At 49.0% G+C, this 18,065-nt stretch overlaps 1 protein-coding gene across 7 annotated transcripts in view; it reads left to right on the forward strand.

The window, feature by feature from the left end:
* depdc5 (DEP domain containing 5, GATOR1 subcomplex subunit) overlaps window positions 1-18,065 on the forward strand; it is a 265,638-nt gene that overhangs the window by 72,727 nt on the left and 174,846 nt on the right. For all 7 annotated transcript variants that reach the window (XR_011940662.1, XM_072498598.1, XM_072498564.1 and 4 more), the window contains exons 16-21: window positions 5,316-5,389; window positions 7,940-8,009; window positions 9,092-9,128; window positions 11,748-11,874; window positions 12,622-12,836; window positions 16,870-17,073. Coding sequence is in view for 6 of the 7 variants with exons in the window: in XM_072498598.1 (XP_072354699.1) it covers window positions 5,316-5,389; window positions 7,940-8,009; window positions 9,092-9,128; window positions 11,748-11,874; window positions 12,622-12,836; window positions 16,870-17,073 (727 nt within the window). In the remaining variant the exon portion in view is untranslated. The remainder of the gene's footprint in view (window positions 1-5,315; window positions 5,390-7,939; window positions 8,010-9,091; window positions 9,129-11,747; window positions 11,875-12,621; window positions 12,837-16,869; window positions 17,074-18,065) is intronic.

Genomic DNA, 18,065 nt, shown 5'->3' on the forward strand with positions numbered 1-18,065 from the left:
CGGAATGTGGCGACTAGGGGCTTTTCTGGAGCTGGGGAGGGGTTAGAATTTTAAAAATGAGGCATTGATGCTGGGTTGTTTGCTTTTTGTTGAACTATATTGGATTGCGCCTTCAGAACAGGGGGAGTTAATGGGGAAAGACTGTCAGAAAAATACTTGACTTAAAAAGCAAAATACAACAGATTCTGGAATCTGAAATAAAAACAAAGTGCTGGAAATACTCAGATCTGGCAGAATCTGTGAAGGGAAACAGATTTTTTAAAAATGTTACGGACCCAATTATTTTTTCCAATTAAGGGGCTCTTTAGTGTGGCTAATCCACCTACCCTGCACATCTTTGGGTTGTGAGCATGGAACCCACTCAAACACGGGGGGAATGTGCAAACTCCACATGGACAGTGACCCAGGGCTGCGATCAAACCTGGGACCTCGGTGCCATGAGGCATCAGAGCTAAACCACTGCGCCACCGTGCCGCCCCTGAGAGAAACAGATTTAACGTTTTCAATCAGATATAATTTTCAGGTAGTGCAGCCCTAGTCCAGTGTTTGCGATGCTTCCGCCGCCCCAGCCAAGTGTTTTGCGGTGCCACCCCAGCCGAGTGTTTGCGGTGCCACCCCAGCCAAGTGTTTGCGGTGCCACCCCAGCCGAGTGTTTGTGGTGCCACCCCAGCCAAGTGTTTGCGGTGCCACCCCAGCCAAGTGTTTGTGGTGCCGCCCCAGCCGAGTGTTTGCGGTGCCACCCCAGCCGAGTGTTTGCGGTGCCACCCCAGCTGAGTGTTTGCGGTGCCACCCCAGCTGAGTGTTTGTGGTGCTGCCCCAGCTGAGTGTTTGCGGTGCCACCCCAGCTGAGTGTTTGCTGTGCCACCCCAGCTGAGTGTTTGCGGTGCCACCCCAGCCGAGTGTTTGCGGTGCCACCCCAGCCAAGTGTTTGCGGTGCCGCCCCAGCTGAGTGTTTGCGGTGCCACCCCAGCCAAGTGTTTTGCGGTGCCACCCCAGCCAAGTGTTTGTGGTGCCACCCCAGCCAAGTGTTTGTGGTGCCACCCCAGCCAAGTGTTTGCGGTGCCACCCCAGCCAAGTGTTTGCGGTGCCACCCCAGCCAAGTGTTTGCGGTGCCACCCCAGCCGAGTGTTTGTGGTGCCACCCCAGCCAAGTGTTTGCGGTGCCACCCCAGCCAAGTGTTTGTGGTGCCGCCCCAGCCGAGTGTTTGCGGTGCCACCCCAGCCGAGTGTTTGCGGTGCCACCCCAGCTGAGTGTTTGCGGTGCCACCCCAGCTGAGTGTTTGCGGTGCTGCCCCAGCTGAGTGTTTGCGGTGCCACCCCAGCTGAGTGTTTGCTGTGCCACCCCAGCTGAGTGTTTGCGGTGCCACCCCAGCTGAGTGCTTGCGGTGCCGCCCCAGCTGAGTGTTTGCGGCGCCGCCACAGCCGAGTGTTTTTGGTGCCGCCCCAGCCGAGCGTTTGCTGCACCACCACCGTCCCAGCCGAGCGTTTGCGGTGCTGCCCCAGCCGCGCGTTTGTGGCGCCGCCACAGCCGAGTGTTTGCGGCGCCGCCACAGCCAAGTGTTTTTGGTGCCGCCCCAGCCGAGCGTTTCCGGCGCCACCACCGTCCCAGCCGAGCGTTTGCGGTGCCGCCCCAACCGCGCGTTTGTGGCGCCGCCACAGCCGAGTGTTTGCAGTGCCGCCACAGCCGAGTGCTTGCGGTGCCGCCCCAGCCGAGTGTTTGCGGTGCCGCCACAGCCGAGTGCTTGCGGTGCCACCCCAGCCGAGTGTTTGCGGTGCCACCCCAGCCGAGTGTTTGCGGTGCCGCCCCAGCCGAGTGTTTGCGGTGCCGCCCCAGCCGAGTGTTTGCGGTGCCGCCCCAGCCGAGTGTTTGCGGTGCCACCACAGCCGAGTGTTTGCGGTGCCGCCACAGCCGAGTGTTTGCGGTGCCGCCACAGCCGAGTGTTTGCGGTGCCGCCACAGCTGAGTGTTTGCGGTGCCACCCCAGCCGAGTGTTTGCGGTGCCGCCCCAGCCGAGTGTTTGCGGTGCCGCCCCAGCCGAGTGTTTGCGGTGCCGCCCCAGCCGAGAGTTTGCGGTGCCGCCCCAGCCGAGTGTTTGCGGTGCCGCCACAGCCGAGTGTTTGCGGTGCCGCCACAGCCGAGTGTTTGCGGTGCCGCCCCAGCCGAGTGTTTGCGGTGCCGCCCCAGCCGAGTGTTTGCGGTGCCGCCACAGCCGAATGTTTGCGGTGCCACCCCAGCCGAGTGTTTGCGGTGCCACCCCAGCCGAGTGCTTGCGGTGCCGCCCCAGCCGAGTGTTTGCGGTGCCACCCCAGCCGACTGTTTGCGGCCCCGCCCCAGCCGAGTGTTTGCAGTGCCACCCCAGCCGAGTGTTTGCGGTGCCACCCCAGCCGTGCGTTTGCGGCGCCACCACCGCCCCAGCCGAGTGATTGTGGTGCCACCCCAGCCGAGTGTTTGCGGTGCCGCCCCAGCCGAGTGCGGTGCCACCCCAGCCGAGCGTTTGCGGCACCGCCCCAGCCGAGCGTTTTGCGGTGCCGCCCCAACCGAGCACTTGCGGTGCCACCCCAGCCGAGCGTTTGCGGCACCGCCCCAGCTGAGCGTTTGCGGTGCCACCCCAGCCGAGTGTTTGCGGTGCCACCCCAGCCGAGTGTTTGCGGTGCCGCCCCAGCCGAGCGTTTGCGGCGCCGCCCCAGCCGAGCGTTTGCGGCGCCGCCACCACCCTAGCCGAGTATTTGTGGTGCCACCTCTTATTACTTCTTTCTTCTGTTGGTTATCTTGGAGAGAAATTCATTATGCTTCATTGGTTGGCTTCCACCAAGAGCATGATGTGGGGGGTCTTCATGCCAAGTGCAAATATGTCCAAGTATAGTGCATTCAGCTATTACACAACCCTTCATTTTTATGCACAAGGAACGGTGCACTTGCTTTTGGCCATATTTGTGATTAGCACAGGAATGGGCTCGTGTCTCCAGTCTTCCCGATCTTGTTAATTACTGCAGGTACAGGTCACAAATCATATTTCATCAGCTGCACCAGATGTTCAACCTGTTGCACCCATCCCCATAAAGAAATTGAAGTTTGTAGTAATGTTGCTTGAATTTGAGTGGCATTGTTTTATTTTTGTATGAATTCCCTTTATGAGAACTCCGAGTGATTTGCATTTTGTTTAAACAGTGTGGTCGGTATTGATGCCTAAAGCACAACAATGTCTTTTCAACCGTGTAGTAAAGCAAAACTTAGTTTACCAATTCAATCCCATTAAGAGTTTTATTATCCTCACTAAAATTTATGGTTTGTGTCGTCATGGCATGGAAATTATATGGAGTCGAAGTACAAGATGGAGTTAGAAACCTGAAGATTGGGAGATGTGACCGTTCCCATTAGATACAGTGCATTGTGTTTTTTTACGAGGAACCCATTTAATAGAGAATGATAAATTACACTCTTGAGCACCAACTCAGAAAGTCATATTTCAGAATTAGTGGGAAATGACAACCTTAAGTAATGAGGATTTTCATGCAGGGCTGTTTATTGAAGTACAACAGATATTTGCAGGACCTGGAAAAAAAAGCAGTCCCCATTTAGAAGTTTCCAAGCTTTGTGTTACTCAGTCTCACGCATCTCGTACTCCCACTTGAATTTACCCATGTATCCACATCCACCACCTTCCTGTCAGTCCGTTTCATATATTAAACCTGGAAAATGCTGGAAATACAGGTCATGCGACATCTGCGGAAAGAGAAATGGATAAATTAATTTTTTACGCAATGTCCTTTCGTCAGAACTCACGATCGTAGAATCCCTACCGTGCAAACGGAAGCCATTTAGCCCATCGAGTCTGCACAAACTCTCCAAGGGAGCTCGCTTCCTAGACCCATTTGGCCACCCTATCCCCATAACCTGCACATCTTTGGACACTTAAGGGGCAATTTATCATGGCCAATCCACCTAACCTGCACATCTTTGGACTGTTGAGGAAACCGGAGCACCCGGAGGAAACCCACGAAGACAGGGGGAGAAAGTGAAAACTCCACACAGACAGTGACCCAAGGTTGGAATTGAACCCGGTTCCTGGTGCTATGAGGCAGCAGTGCTGACCACTTCTACAGTCCCACCCATGTTATGACCTTGAATCGGTTGCTTGGCGTGTAAGCTGCCATCCACTGCATGTTCAATTGGTTCCGCTTCAACTCATTGTAACTAATGGCTGCATCCGCATCTTGCAATCTTCATTTCATTTTGTATTTGAACTGATGAGCCTCATGCCTTCTGGCTAGCAGAGCACAGACTGTTTAAGATGGTTATTACCCTGGGTGTAAACTCATTCAATCTGAATTGTCTGTACACCTGCCACGTGCCAAGAAGCAAACGTATATGTTTATGGTATCTCTCTGTTCCAAAGTTCCATTTGACCCTGTTTTTGAAGTGTGACCCGGGAACGCTGCTGAGTGTAATACACCATAAACTGCATAAAGTGGTTTCCTTTTTTAAATTCATTAGCTGGATGTGGGCATCACTGGCAAGGGCAAAGTTCATTGCCTAACCCTACTTGCTCTTGAGAAGCTGGAGGTGAACTGTCACCTAGAAATGCTGCAGGTGTGTACTCTAGGTACTGCCCCAGATCTATTTGGAAGGATGTTCCAGTATTTTGGACCAATGACAGTGAAGGAATGGCAATTTGTTTCCAAGTCAGAATGATGTGTGCCTTGGAGGGGAACCTTGTAGGCAGTAGTACAGAACAAACCTATCATTTGGTGCAAGAGCAGGCACTTCTGTCCCTCATGTCTGCTCTGCCCCCACCAACAAGCAGCAAGCGAATAGAATATGTGAGGCCAATTTAAGCCTCACCTGCCCATTGGTAACAGCTGAGACTGGGTGCATTGCTGGTTTTACACCCTCCCCCACTTCACTCTCCACTGTACAGTGATATTGGTTGGTGTGCAAATCGAGTGTTCCACCCGATCCTGTGGATTTCCTGCCTGGCACATTAGGTTAAAATTATTATTTTTTGTTGTAAATTTTGAGTACCCAATTATTTTTTCCAATTCAGGGCAGTTTAGCATGGCAAATCCTGCACATCATTTTGATTGTGGGGTGAGACCCACGCAGACACGGGGAGATTGTGCAAACTCCACACGGACAGTGACCCAGGGCTGGGATCGAACCCGGGTCCTCGCCGCCATGACCCAGCAGTGATAACCGCTGTGCCGCCGTGCTGCCTGAAAATTATTCTTCAATATTTTAAAAATCTATTAAGTTTCTTCAGAAATATCATGGTGTGTCATTAATGTAAAATATTTTTAAATTTCCTCTTTTTAACAGCTGCACAATCGAAATGTCCCTGGAGATTCTCGTCTGGGTGACGATTACAATATTCCCCACTGGATAAACCACAGGTTGGTAGTGGTTTCCTAGTTTCCTCTGTTAGTGATGTAGATGTGCTGTGATTGAAGTTGTAGGTTTGCTACAGAGTGAACACTGAGTGCCGTGGCTCACTGGCAGCACTCACATCTTTGAGTCAGAGGGTGTGGGTTCACTCCAGAGATTTGAGCACGTAATCCAGGTCGACACTTCACCGTCGTATGGAGGGAGTGTTGCACTGTCGGAATTGCCGTCTAGAATGAGAGGTCATGGATATAAGTTGCAAGAATGGTAGATTTAAAACTGAGATATGGAGGAACTACTTCTCGCAGAGGGTGGCAAATTTATGGGATCGCTGCCCCATAGTGGGGCGGAATCTGAGTCATTAACTGGTTTCAAGAAGGGGATAGATATAAAAAAAACAGGTTAAAGGGATATGGTCAACAGGTGGAGAAGTCGATTTGAGACCAGGATGAGATCAGCCATGATCTGATTCAATGGCCGAGCAGGCTCGAAGGGCCGAATCGCCTACTTCAGCTCCTAATTCCTATGTTCCTTTCAAAAGACAGGTTAGACAATGGGCCAGTCTGCATTTAGGATGGGCGTAAATGCCTCATGGCACTATGCAAATGAGAGCATGCAGTTTTCCGCTGTCCGGACCAACAAAATGAGAAAACGAGAAGGCAGAAAGCGAGAACATGCATTTATATAACATCGTTCATAACCTCAAGACATCCCAAAGAATTTTGCCAACTTCACTAAAACAGATAACCTGGTCATTATCACATTTCTGTTTGTGGGAGTGTGCTGTAAATTTGCTGTTATATTTCCCACATTGCAACCAACTTCAAAGATGCATTGGTTGTAAAATGCTTTGGGATGTCTTGAGGTTATGAAAGGTGCTATATCAATGCAAGCTCTTGTTTTCCCACCTTCTCGCTTTCCCACCTGACCTTTTTTGGACACTAAGGGCAATTTAGCATGGCCAATCCACCTAACCTGCACATCTTTTGGACTGAGGGCGAAAACTGGCACACCTGGAAGAAACCCACGCAGACACTGGGAGAACGTGCAGACTCCGCACAGACAATGACCCAAGCCGGGAATCGAACCTGGAACCCTGGAGCTGTGAAGCAACAGTGCTAAATGTAATTGTTAAAAATATTGGGAGAGCTCTATAAGCACCAACAGGGAATCCAGTCAAATGTGTTGCTAGGCTCCAGATCCTCAACTCTAGTGGACAATACCCACTGGTCCCACTTCCTCCTGGATCAGACCCCTGCTTCATTACAACTGAGGGGATCTTGAAAGAAATACATTCACTAAACTGATAGAGGCAGACATAAAGGGTAAAGAAGTGTGGTGACAAGGGAGGACAGACGTTATATGTGTAGTGGAGAGAATTTCAGAGACTGCTTTTATGTTAGCTTTGTTTTAACTGGAGTTTGACGAGAACATAATCCGAATCAATTCCACCTGTTTACACTGCTCATTATTGGTCATTCAAGCTGCACTAGATTTAAGAGGAATAAATGCTGGGATGCTGGTCTCTGAATTAAATCATGCCCAAGTATAAAAGCAGCCAATGTGGGCGGCATGGTACCACAGTGGTTAGCACTGTTGCTTCACAGCGCCAGGGACCTGGATTCGATTCCCGGCTGGGTCACTGTCTGCAGAGTCTGCACGTTCTCCCTGTGTTTGGGTGGGTTTCCTCCGGGTGCTCCGGTTTCCTACCACAAGTCCCAAAAGATGTGCTGTTAGGTAATTTGGACATTCTGAATTCTCCCTCAGTGTACCCGAACAGGCAACTAGGGAATTTTCACAGTAACTTCATTGCAGTGTTAATGTAAGCCTACTTGTGACACTAATGAAGATTATTATTAAAGTAAGGACAAATGTAACAGAATCACCCAGAAGGAGAAGTGTATCAGAGTAACACGGGACGAATGGGAGAAAATCAGAATCGAAAAGAAAGACTTGCATTTATATTGTGCCTTTTACACCGACCGGACATCTCAAAGTACATTACAGCTAATAAGTCATTTTTGAAGTGTAGATGCTGCTGTAATGCATGAAATTAGTGGATTAGAAAGTGGGGTAGAAAGAGTTGTAGAATTGGAGGCCTGATTTTTATTTTTGTGCATGGACTTCTCCAGGAGGTGATCAGCTTGTCCATAAGTCACATGGGTGCACCCAACCCTCAAACCCCCGCCAAATCTTTTTGCGGCATTCTTTCTGCTCTCTGTCCTGCCACAATTGCTAACCATTGCAATCTATCCATTCTTCCGTTGGCATGGATGGTTGTAACATGCCGCAAGACCAGAGGTAGAGAGAGTGGATAGAGCTGATAAACCCAATCACAATTTGTAATGAAGAACTCAATCCGCTTAGCCATTTGTAACATATATGAATAGCAAATTACTGTGGATGTTGGAATCTGAACCAAAGACAGAAAATGCTGGAAAATCTCAGCAGGTCTGTGTAACATTAAGCAAAAATATGTTTTTATTTGGTGTTTTAAACCAACACCCACATTTTGGGAAAATTCCTGTTGGACTGAAGTGGCCTCATTGTTTTATTTGCAGCTTCTACACGTCCAAGAGTCAGTTATATTATAATAGTTTCACTCCTCGTATTAAACTTGCAGCAAGAAAGGTGAGTTGATATCTGGCTGAAGATGCACTGTAGTAGCATTTGAAAAATTAGCTATTAGCTTCTGCCTCCTATTACAGTCTGCCGTTATTCATCCAAAGTAATATGTTAGTTTTTTGTGTATATGATGCATAGCATTTTTTTTTGTGCAATTATTTCTAATTTAGTGACAATAGAATGTTCCTCAGAAGACCATCGGGTGGAACCAGCATTTAATATAACTGAATGCCTACAGACTGGAAGGTTCCAGATGGTGCGTCACGGTGGCGCAGTGGTTAGTACTGCTGCCTCACGGCACCGAGGATCCGGGTTCGATCTCGGCCCTGGATCACTGTCCCTGTGGAGTTTGCACATTCTCCCCGTGTCTGCATGGGTCTCACTTCCACAACCCAAAGATGTGCGGGGTAGGTGGATTGAACACGCTAAATTGCCCCTTAATTGGAAAAAAATGAATTGGGCACTTTAAAAATTAAAGAAAAAAGAAGGTTCCAGATTTGTTTTATTGGTTCCAAGCTGAGTTAGCTGATCTGAGTTAGAACAATGGATTGCTCCACTGCGAAGGAAAGAGAAAATGCAGCCAGGTTTGCTGACTGCCATTCGGCACTTGCTTGTGGAAAGTGTATGGTTCCTGGAGTCTGATTGAGTTTTAATCATCGTGGTGACTGCAGATGGGCCATTGGTATAAAAGGGTGGTTGAAGATATGGCTTTGGGTTATTCTAGTCCAGCGTTTTAAAAAGGATTAATCTCATTTTACATTCACCAGCCAAAAGCTATTTAAGTGTGATTGCGTCCATTAGCTTCCCATTTGCAGTTGGTATAATTACACTATCCCCCAGTCTAACTGTTCAGTCTCAGCCTTTGCCCTGGTCCGTCCTATAAGAAGGATATGTCCAACCCAACTTTTTTGCTTCATTTCCGAGGATGACAGTTTATCTTTTGATCTGTGTTTTGCTTTGAAGAGGAGGTTTGCTGAATGTGAAATTCAATTCCCAGTATTTTATGCAGCTCTTGGATTTTGATTTCTTGTATTGAGGTCACTTCACTGAAATCTGCAGACTGTCTTGCATCTACTCTGTTTTTCTAGGCTCCAGCAGAGAAAGGCAAGAATAATAAAGATAACAGTAAGTGTTTGCATTGTGTCCTACTCTTCCATGGTCATGGAGACAGCAAGCCCTTTGTTGACGTTGATATTGGGCTCCCACCAATGACTATCGGTCAAAATTATAGATGTTGTTACGTTGGAGGTTTTTTGGCTCCCTGTGGGAGGACTTGCTGGAGAGTGTCTTTCAGTTTTCAACCTGTCAATAACACTCTTGCCTTTTAAGTCAAGAAGGGGATTGAATGATGCTGCAGGCATTCATTAACAGCAGGAAAAAAAAACTTCGCAGGAGCACATATTGAGGCTAGAGTTGGCAATTCTGCTGGGGTGGATGCCGGGAGGTATCGTTCCTGGCTCGAAACACACACACACTTTCACCTTTGACCCATTCTCCCACACTGTTTGGATGGGGAATAGACTCTGTTTAACTGGATTCATCTTTACTCTTTGTGATGGCTCTTTTAATCGCCAGCTCCAAACTTTTACCATTGATAAATGGATGTAGATTATTGGGGCATAACAAAAAGTGTTTTTCTCTAGGGCTGCTTCCACCAGTATCCTGGAGTTCAATCTTCCAATTGCTGAAACCCCAGGCAATTCCTGGAGAGTTGGAAACCCAAGCTGAGGCTCAACTTTTTCAAGGTTTTGTATGTCTGATTTGTCACCTCCTGCTGGAAAGGTACACACACACATAGGCATCAAACGAGGACTGGGTGGGATTTGATTGTGGTGCCACCCCATATTGACAAATGGCATGCTAACATTGATTGTCACAATGAATTCTAACCATTTGGGCGAGGAACAAGGAGGCTACCAACATCTGAGCATTGATAGTTCACAAAAATCTGCACCCTCAGCAGAGGAAAGGCAAAAAGTAGATCTTCAAATTAATTTATTGGAAGGAACATTTGATTTTTTTTAATTGTCACAGAATCCACTTCCCTCAGCCCCTACAGAATATCCTTGTACCAGCGTAGCAACTGTCTCCATTTCCTGCTCTGCCGTCCCAGTGGCTTCTTGAGCGTGAGATTGACATTTTAGTACCATTTTGTGCTGAGTGTTTGTACCCTCTGGGAATTGGGTTTGAATCTGTCCAGACTCATTTCACTGACAACACTTGCAGCCAGCGAAATGAAGAGACACAGAGAGCAGTGTGCTGACCAACAACGCCACCCAGTGCCCAATATCGATGTGTATTCTGATCTAATCATCACCTTTATTGTGATGTATCTGAATTAACAGTCACTTGGGGAGTGAGTTTCAAAACTCCCGTTTACTTCAGGGAATATCCTTGGCCACAAGCAGAAAATTCAAACTTGTCTGAGAAGGCAGTTTATCACTTACGATTATAATATAACTTCATTGTATTTTCCAGCACGTGCTATAAAATATGTATGCAGGTGAGAGGTATTGTAGTTGTAGTTTTTTTTTCTGGGTCCTGTATATATGCTTCATGTCGTTAATATATGGCAAACACAAGATTGGTGGTTTGCGATCTCGATATTCACCATTGATTTAAGATCATAGTTTGATGACCACTGGATGAATGTGTATGTAATAGAACCATTTAAACATAGTCTCTGATTCGAGGTAGTGTAGCTACTTTTATATTGTGCAGTAATTATCAAGTGGCAGCAGGTCTCTCTGCACCTGTGTCACATAACAACTCAGTTGTAATCCTGCTGGGATTAATTTTAGTGCAGTCTTTCTAACCACAGACTTTGCAAAGCTGCTGATGCTGGAAATCTGAAATAAATAACCCAAAATGTTGGAAACATTCTGGAGTTCAGCCAATCCCGGCAAAGAGACAAAGGTGGGATTAACCTTTTGAGGTTGGTTGTGACAAAAGCTTTTTGACCTGAAATGTTGACCCTGCCGTTCCCTCCTCACACATGCTGCCTGACTGAGTGCTCCTAGTTTTCACTGCTTTTATTACATTATGTTGTGCCATAGCTGACTGTAAGACTGCATGAGAGGCTGACACCTACAGCACATGTCTCATAAGCATAAATTATAGCTTCAGAGTGTGCTGCTGAAACCCATAAGTTTGGCACCCTCCTGCACTCTCTTGTGATCTCACTTTCTCCTGCTTTCTTTCTTTGTGCTTTCCTTCGCTTTCTCTCACTCACTTACTTTCACTCTTGCTCCAATTTGGTCTTGTTCACGTTCGCTCTCACTCTCACTCTCATTCACTCTCACTCTCGTGCGCTCTCACTCTCGTTCGCTCTCACTTTGTCTTGCTATTGCTCTCTCAGTGGCTGCCTTTTTGGTGAGGAATCGGGGTGAATTTCATTCTTTTTCATCAAAGTGAAAGTATTTAGATTGGGAGTATTTCCTTCAAATGACTTTGAATCTTATTCATCCGAGACAATAATACAGAACTTTAATAACATTCACACCTGAACTCATTGTTACATAATTCAGATTTTATCTTGATGGTCAGACTAAAAATATAAGAACTCCGTGCAGAGCTGAAACTTCCTGTCAGTTCTGTGACTTGGTACCACAGGGCATTCTGTAGGTCTCTTAAGGACTTACTTGTAATGCTGGCAATGATACTGAGAAGATTCAGAGTTCCCAGAACCCCAAAAGGACACTGAATATTTGTCATTTATTAATTTGTGCATTTCTTCATCTTTAGCCATTGGGGCCAGCAGCCCAAAGGAATCCGAGAACAGTCTCCCTATCCAGGTGGATTATGATGCGTATGATGCTCAGGTATTCCGTTTGCCTGGACCATCTCGAGTCCAGCGGCCGACCTCCTTCAGGTGAGTTTTGCAATTATTGCTCAAAACTTTTGAGGTCCAAGATGTACTCTTGAAAGTTTTGCAGTTCCTCTGTCATAGAGTGGCGAGCAACTATTTGCTGCTTCTAGCCTTTTGCCAGTGTTGATCTGAAACAAATTCTTGCATTTATCCAGCAATCTCAAAGCAGTGAAATGACAGGAATTAGGATAGAAGCATCACGGGTGACTCATCCACTGATGGTTACTTCCTTTGTAACAACCTTGACTTGGACATTCACCACAATGATTTACCGAGGACAGGAACGGAGCTGGGTGGGGATTATGAATGATGTGGTTTGAATTACATGCTGAAAACCAGTTCCATCACTATGCTGTTACATTTCTTTGTGCTCTGTCTGTTAGTAGGTTATAAAATGACCATTCTTCAGGGCAGCACAGTGGCGCAGTAGTTAGCACTTCAGGCCTTACGACGCCGTGGACCCGGGTTCGATCCCGACCCCGGGTCACTGTCTGTGTGGAGTTTGCACATTCTCTCCGTGTCTGCGTAGATCTCACCCCACAACCCAAAAAGATATGCAAAGTATGTGAATTGGCCACGCTAAATTGACCCTTAATTGGAAAAAAAATAATTGGATACTCTAAAATGAAAAAAATGATAAAGTAAAATTACTATTCTTCGAGCTCTTTCATTCCTTACATGTTACAGATGATGGTATGCACCCCCTGAACAATACTGTACAGTGATCTCCATTTATTGTCTCTGCCATAGACCTGTTCGAGAAAGCCACACCAGGAAAAGTTCCAGTTCCTATGATATTTCAAACAGTCCACCCCACCACAGAGGGACACTGCCCCTGGAGGAAGTCAGGAGCCAAGCCTCTGATGACAGCTCTCTTGGAAAGATTTCAAATATTCTTCTGATCCCACGGCCTCATCTTCACCAGTATGAAGTTAGCAGCTCTCTCGGATACACAAGCACCAGGGGTAAGGAAGAGGCTTTGATTTCACTACTTTTTTTGTATGTCTTTTGCATGGGTCCTTATCTGTTGGACTCAAGTTGTAAGATGATGGAGCAGTGGGGGCGGCCTCAGACTTTTCCACGACCCTTTCCAGTTTTGACTTTCTGCTCAAGAGTCCCAGATCCGAAAGCCTGGACTGAGGTGCAGTCCAATGCTAAACAGTTCTGGGATCTGCTCTCTGGGTACTTGGGAATTGTGGAACTCGCTGTTTGTTGTTGAGCAAATCTGCCACTCCTCCTGTCACAATGTTACTGGACATACATGCGAGGAACAGGAGTAGGTCAGTTAGCCCCTCGAGCCTGCTCCACCATTCAATAAGATCATGGCTGATCTGATTGTCACCTCAAACCCACGTTCCTGCCTGCCCATGATGACCTTTCACCCCGCTTTGCTTACCAAGAATCTATCCACCTCTGCCATAAAAATTATTCAAAGATTCTGCTTCCACTACATTTTCTGGAAGAGATTTCCAAAGACTCACGACCCTCTGAGAGAATTTTCTTTTTTGCCTCATCTCTGTATTAAATGGTGACCCCTTATTTTTAAGCAGTGACCCCTAGTTCTAGATTCTCCTGCAAGGGGAAACATCTTTTCCACATCCACCCTGTCGATACCCTTTGGATCTTATTTTTCCATCAAGTTGCCTCTTACTCCAAATGTGACCTCTCGTGGGAAAGAACTATTGAAATTTTAAGTATATGGGAATAAGGGGGTAAAGTCATACCTGGCGCAAATGAAGAGGCTGTTGGAAGCCAATCATCTGGACATCACTGCAGGAGTTCCTCAGGGTAGTGCCCTCGGCCTAACCATCTTCTTGAATGACCTTCCTTCCATCATAGGGTCAAAAGTGGGGATGTTTGCAGATGACTGCACAATGTTCAGCACCATTCGCGATTCCTCAGATACTGACGCAGTCCATGTCCAAATGCAGCAAGACCTGGACAATATCCAGGCTTCGACTGATAAGTGGCAAGTAATATTCATGCCACACAAGTGCCAGGCAATGACCATCGTCAACAAGCGAGAATCCAACCGTCACCCTCGAGTACATGGTCTGGAAAATCTTGCTTCTAATTCAGTCACTTTCTGGTGAGGAAACAGGGACAAACACCTGCAGACCAGAGGGTCAATGGCATTACCATCGCTGAATCCAACATCCTAGGGGTTACCATTGATCAGAAACTGAACTGGACTCGCCATATAAATACTGTGGCTACAGAGCAGGTGAGAGGTGAGGAATCCTGCTGTGAGTAACTCACCTCCTGGCTCTCCAAAGCCTGTCCACCACCTACAAGACACAAATCAGGAGTGTGATGGGATACTCTCCACTTGCTTGGATGAGTGCAGCTTCAACAACACTAAAGAAGCTCAACACCACCCAGGACAAAGCATCCACTTGAATGGTGCCCCTTCCACAAGCATTCACTCCCTCCACCACCGATGAACAGTAGCAGCAATGTGTATCATCTGCAAGATGCATTGCAGACTCCTTAGGCAGCACCTTCCATACCTATGACCACTACCAAATAGGAGTGCAAGGCAGCTGATACATGGGGACGCCACCGCCTGGAAGTTCCCCTCCAAGCCGCATGCAGCACTGACTTGGACATATATCGCCATTCATTCACTCTCGTTGGGTCAAAACTCCCTCCCTAACAGCACTAGACAGCAGCGGTTCAAGAAAGCACCCCACCACTCTTGAGGACAATTGTGGATAGGCAATAAATGCTGGCCTAGTAGGCGATGCTCCTCCGATCATGTGAATTAATGTATTAAAAATTAAGCCTGTGTGGGGGGGATACCACCCAGAAAAGACCACAGGCACATTCAAACAAATGTTGTTGATGGCTTACTCGTCAGTCATGAGAGTTTTTCAGTTACAGTCCCAGTTAAGAATAAAGTCTATACTTTGTAGCCTATGGAACCTAGAAGGTTTCCCTAGACCCGTGAAGGCCCATGACACTAGCAGGTGCTGTCCAGCATCCTCACCAAAAAGTCTGCGTATTAATGGCCACTGGATCTTCAAACTTATTGGAGAGCTCTCACTCCCTCCCTCAGATAAACCTAACAAACATTGATCCTCTGGTCTGCAGGTGTTCCTGTTTCCACATCAGAAAATCCTCCTTCCCCCCCCCCCCCCCCCCCAGATGATCATCACATGTTTTTCATGAATTTAGGAGGATGAATGTACCAATTCAGTGTCTGTATCTAATTGTTTGCATGGTAATTGCAAAGAACTCAGTCGGACAGGCTTTCTTGAGTTTTAAGCAAGTGAAGCGATTGTTTTTATTGCTGAAAACCACCCAGGTAAAGATAAACAATGCCCCACTGCCACAACACGTGCACGCACAAAGAGGCAGTAGGAGATGGCTGGAGAGGGATGACAGAAGGGGGATACCGGGGAAGGAGGGTTGGCAGTGAGGCGGGAGTGGGGGATGGTTGAAGGGGAGATGGTGATTAGGTAATGGGGGGGGCGGTGCGGTTGGCGGTGAGGCAGGAGTGGGGTTGGCGGTGAGGCAGGAGGGGTGTTCGGCAGTGAGGCAGTTCGGGTACACCGAGGGAGAATTCAGAATGTGCAAATTACCTAATAGCACGTCTTTTGGGACATGTGGGAGGAAATCGGAGCACCCGTAGGAAACCCACACAGACACGGGGAGAACATGAAGACTACGCACAGACTGTGCCCCAAGTGGGGAATCGAGTCTGGTGCTGTGAAACCACAGTGCTAAACACTATGCTGCCGGGTTTGACGGTGAGGCGGCGAAGGGGTTTAATGGTGAGGCGGGAGAGGGTTTAGTGGTGAATAGCGATGAGGCGGAGGGGGGATGGCAGCGAGGGCGGATGGCAGCGAGGCCGGAGGGGGGATGGCAGCGAGGCCGGAGGGGGGATGGCAGCGAGGCCGGAGGGGGGGTGGCAGCGAGGCCGGAGGGGGGGACGGCGACGAGGCGGTGGGGGGATGGAGGCGAGGCTGGAGGGGGGGGGGGGCAGCAGCGAGGCGGAGGGGGAACGGCAGCGAGGCCAGAGGGGGGGGGTGGCGGCGAGTCCGGAGGGGGGATGGTGGCGAGGTCGGAGGAGGGGATGGCGGTGAGACAGAGGGGAGGATGTTGGCGAGGCGGAGGGCGATGGTGGTGAGGCGGAGGGGGGACGTCGGTGAGGCCGGAGGGGGGGGACGGCGGCGAGGTGGTGGGGGGATAGCGGCCGGCCGGAGGGGGAATGGCGGCGAAGCCGAAAGGGGGGATGGCGGCGAGGGTGGGGGGGTTGGGGGGGGGGGGTGGCGGCGAGGCCGAAAGGGGGACGGCAGAGGGGGGAATGGCGGAGGGGGGTATGGTGGGGAGGCCGGAGAGGGGGCGGGGAGGCCGGAGAGGGGGGATGGGGGTGGCGGCGAGGGCGGGGGGTGATGGCGGCGAGGCCGAAGGGGGGATGGTGGCGAGGCCGAAAGGGGGATGGCGGTGAGGACGGAGTGGGAGGTGGCGGCGAGGGCGGGGGGGATGGCGGCGATGGCGGAGGGGGCGTGGCGGCGAGGCCAGAGGGGGGATGGCGGCGAGGCCGGATGGGGGGCCGGCGGCGAGGCCGGAGGGGGGGGGGGATAGCGGCAAGGCCGAAAGGGGGATGGCGGCGAGGCCGGATGGGGGGACGGTGGCGAGGAAGGTGTTGGGGGGTGGGGGGGCGGCAATGAGGCGGGAGTATCGATTACAGTGAGGGGGGGAAGGGGAATGGCAATGAGATGTCTTCGCGAACAATTAAAATCTGAAGAGAAGCAATAATGGGCAGAAACCCGCAGATTGGGCTGAATTGCCAGTTTTACTTGCTAACTGGCTCCACGGTGGTTGGTGCAGATAAATCAGCTTCTTTATGTGCTGGAGAGAGATTATTGACTTGCACACTGCCGAGTATTGGTCTCCAGTTCAGCAGTTTCCTGACTGGAGGGCTAGATTAATATTGCCTAGCTAATTGCCCACAATCTTTTATTTTTGTTGATTCTGAGCTCAACTTTGCAGATATCCTGGAGCGAATGATTGACTCGCAGCAGAGAGATTCCAGTGCCCCAGGGCGCTTTCACGTGGGCAGCGCTGAGTCCATGCTCCATATTCGCCCCGGTGGGTACACCCCTCAGCGGGCACTCATTAATCCGTTTGCACCATCCCGGATGCCAATGAAGCTAACATCAAACAGGAGAAGGTGGATGCATACATTCCCAGTGGGTAAGTAAGATGGACTGGCAAATCGTTGGACATGACAAGTCATTGAAGGTGAATATGTTGCTCGGGTTTGGTACCGAGTGAATGATGTAGACCAATAAGATTCAAAGTGCGATCCCTGCTGAATCTGGAGCCCGAGACTCTCAACTGAACCGCAGGTTAATTCATGTAGAGGCTAGACAGGAGAGGGAAGGACAGTCTTCACTGCAATACTGTTCACACTCAACTCCCTCAAGGAAGGAAGTTATGCGTGGAGTCAGAGGAAGTGTATGAGATCCTTAATGAGTACTTTGCATTGGTATTCACCAAGGAGAGGGTCATGGCTGATGTTGAGGTTAGGGATGGGTGTATGAATACTCTAGGACATGTCAGCATAATTAAGAAGTGTTGGATATCTGAAAACACATTAAGGTAGTCAAGTCCCCTGGGTTGGATGGGATATATCCCAGGTTACTGTGGGAGGCAAGAGAGGAAATAGCTGGGGCCTTAACAGATATCTTTACATCCTCTTTGACCACAGGACAGCATCCAGAGGACTGGAGAAGAGCCAATGTTGTCCCTTTGTTTAAGAAGGGAAGTAGGGATAATCCAGCTAATTATAGGCCGGTGAGCCTGACGTCAGTGGTGGGGAAGCTGTTGGAGAAGATACTGAGGGACAGGATTTATTCACAATTGGAAGCGAATAGACTTGTTAGTGATAGGCAACATGGTTTTGTGCGGGGAAGGTCATGTCTTACCAACTTGATAGAGGTTTTTTGAGGAGGTGACAAAATTAATTGATGAGGGAAGGCTGTGGATGTTGTTGTCTACATGGACTTTAGTAAGGAGTTTCACAAGGTCCCTCATGGCAGACTGCTACAAAAGGTAAAGTCGCATGGGATTCCGGGTGTGCTGGCAGATGGATAAAGAACTGGCTTGGGCAACAGGAGACAGAGAGTAGCAGTGGAAGGGAGTTTTTCAGAATGGAGATCTGTAACTAGTGGTGTTCCATAGGG

Source organism: Scyliorhinus torazame, chromosome 1 (assembly GCF_047496885.1).
Source record: "Scyliorhinus torazame isolate Kashiwa2021f chromosome 1, sScyTor2.1, whole genome shotgun sequence".
Lineage (NCBI taxonomy): Eukaryota > Metazoa > Chordata > Chondrichthyes > Carcharhiniformes > Scyliorhinidae > Scyliorhinus > Scyliorhinus torazame.